Source organism: Archocentrus centrarchus (genome assembly GCF_007364275.1).
Source record: "Archocentrus centrarchus isolate MPI-CPG fArcCen1 chromosome 18 unlocalized genomic scaffold, fArcCen1 scaffold_23_ctg1, whole genome shotgun sequence".
In the NCBI taxonomy this organism is placed as follows: domain Eukaryota; kingdom Metazoa; phylum Chordata; class Actinopteri; order Cichliformes; family Cichlidae; genus Archocentrus; species Archocentrus centrarchus.
In genome coordinates this window covers 1,116,600-1,118,720 of record NW_022060145.1, presented here as the reverse complement: position 1 = coordinate 1,118,720, position 2,121 = coordinate 1,116,600, and the positions used below count along the sequence as shown (strand labels likewise).

At 40.0% G+C, this 2,121-nt stretch overlaps 1 protein-coding gene across 1 annotated transcript; it reads left to right on the top strand.

Moving 5' to 3' along the window:
- The first annotated feature begins 216 nt into the window (after positions 1-216).
- Positions 217-1,064, top strand: LOC115775152 (protein S100-A1-like). Its single transcript, XM_030722679.1, has 2 exons — positions 217-443; positions 815-1,064. Exons 1-2 carry the CDS (start codon positions 303-305, stop codon positions 959-961), a joined length of 288 nt encoding a protein of 95 aa, XP_030578539.1. The 5' UTR covers positions 217-302; the 3' UTR covers positions 962-1,064.
- Positions 1,065-2,121: the final 1,057 nt, after the last annotated feature.

Sequence of the window (2,121 nt, the reverse complement as noted above, 5' to 3'; positions counted from 1 at the left end):
TTATCTCAGCTTGCACAGTAAAAAATTGTGCTCTGAATGAGAGGGAAAAGCTGCATATGGCTTTTCATTTGATGTGTATTTCAGGCATTGTAGGATGACAGTTGTGTGACCCCACCTTTGCAACATACTTTAGCAAACACTCCCTCACCTGTAGAGGCTTGTCTGACCACTGTGGCCAAGCCCATTTTTCAAATGGTATAAAAATAATCTCATCTCATTTTTTCCTTCACTGCCTGCAAGGCTCCTGCTGTTGCTCTTCCATTTTTCTTCTCACTTATTTGACCACCCATCAAGCAGCAACCATGACCACCAAACTACAGGCCTCCATATGTCTGCTGAACGACACCTTTCAAACGTATGCGAAAGAAGATGGAAAACAAGACACCCTGTCAAAATCTGAAGTCAAGAAACTGCTGCAACAGGAACTGCCTGGACTGCTCTCGGTACCGTATACACACACACACACACACACACACACACACACACACACACACACACACACACGCTACACATTACAAAATATGCAGACTCATTTGTTGGTGCTTGGTTTTGGTGGTTAACTTGTGCTACAATTAGCAAAGTTAGGACAGTAAGAATATCATCCTGCAGCTGCACAGTTTTATTAAGTTGTTTCTGAAAAGTTTTGAGAATTAAAACTTTAAAAGTATCAGTTTAATTGCATTTGTACACCGATTGTTGAACTTGAACAACAATATTTTACTAAGTGTGAAATTTGTCTAAAAAGTTATGGAGGCACTTCTGGCAGCTTGCAGAATGTAAGCTTACAGCACTGGTGTTATGTTGGTCTTTACAGGAATCAAAGGACCAAAAGGTGGTGGATGACCTTATCAGCGGTCTTGATATTGATAAAGATGGTGAGGTCGACTTCATAGAGTTCATGATCCTGGTAGCAAGCCTAAGTTGCGCCTACCGTGGACAAGTTCCAAAGAAGAGAGAGTAGACACCAGATCCTGGGTAGAGACAGAAGACACCAACAATTGTGTAACATCTCTGTAATTCCCCTTGTTTTGTAACAACTGAATAAATGAATTTATCTTCCTGCACACGACGTGTTGAATATGTGAAGTGTGAAGTGTTGAATATGAAGCTGTATCCAATTAGAAGATATTCGCAGAATACATTCGCACGGTGTAACACAAATAGCAAATAATAGGTGTAGCAATAAAAATAGCCACACAGAAACATACACAGGTACACAACAAAGAAAATACAATGACAGCAGGTTTAAAGTTTCAGCATCATCTTGTGGCAAAGAATACCAGCCCGCGGAAAATGGAACAACAGGGAAGTTAAACCTGTTTATATTTCAACTGGCACAATAAAATCATTATTTACTTTATACTGAATGAAACAATTCACAGAAAATATTTGTACAGGTGGTAGGTGATGTCACCTGAAACATTATGTGGGAATTGTAGGTTGGAGATTGTGTTCACACAGTCTGTAACACCAGCTGCATGAAACAAATCAGTCAGTGCGTCACTCCCTGCACTCAATCTCCCACTTTTACTTTTATATGTCGGTGATTCCTGCTTGTACCCGTATGTGCTATAAATGTACCTTCAGAAAATGAATAAAACAACCACACCCCAGGGTGGAGACAGAAGACACCAACAACTGCGCAACAGTTATATAATATCCAAGTCATTTATGTATTTACATGGTGGAAAAATGAAGTGTGGGGGTGTATGATGGAAAGATTTTAGTGTGGTCAGCGGGATTTCCTGTCCAACTACAGTACTGTGCAAATGTTTCAAGCAATCCCTCATTTCTGCACATTTTGCGAGGAAAATGGGGAAAAGGTGCAATGATTTATTGAAAAATGTGCAAACATAAATCAAAATATTTCACCCGATGTTATTAAACAATAAGTCGATGAGTTGGAACCATTTTGATGTAATTAAACGACATGAAGCTCAAAACCAGTCAGTGACATTCTCTTGGTAAAAAGCGGTCAAACACACAGCTGAGTGTAACTTCATTACTGTATCACAGATGCTTGGAAAAAAGTCCCTCTGCCAGGCACAAGCAGGGGAAGAGGACATTTGCAAAATCGCAAGCGAGTGGTCAGAGTTGCGGTTTTTGGTTCTTATGCAACAG

What these genes read in the sequence shown, in the direction of transcription:
- LOC115775152 (XM_030722679.1), top strand. Translation starts at nt 303, where the DNA reads ATGACCACCAAACTACAGGCCTCCATATGTCTGCTGAACGACACCTTT. An exon ending in AACTGCCTGGACTGCTCTCG is followed by an intron (nt 444 to 814) that starts GTACCGTATACA and finishes TGGTCTTTACAG; the next exon opens with GAATCAAAGGACCAAAAGGT.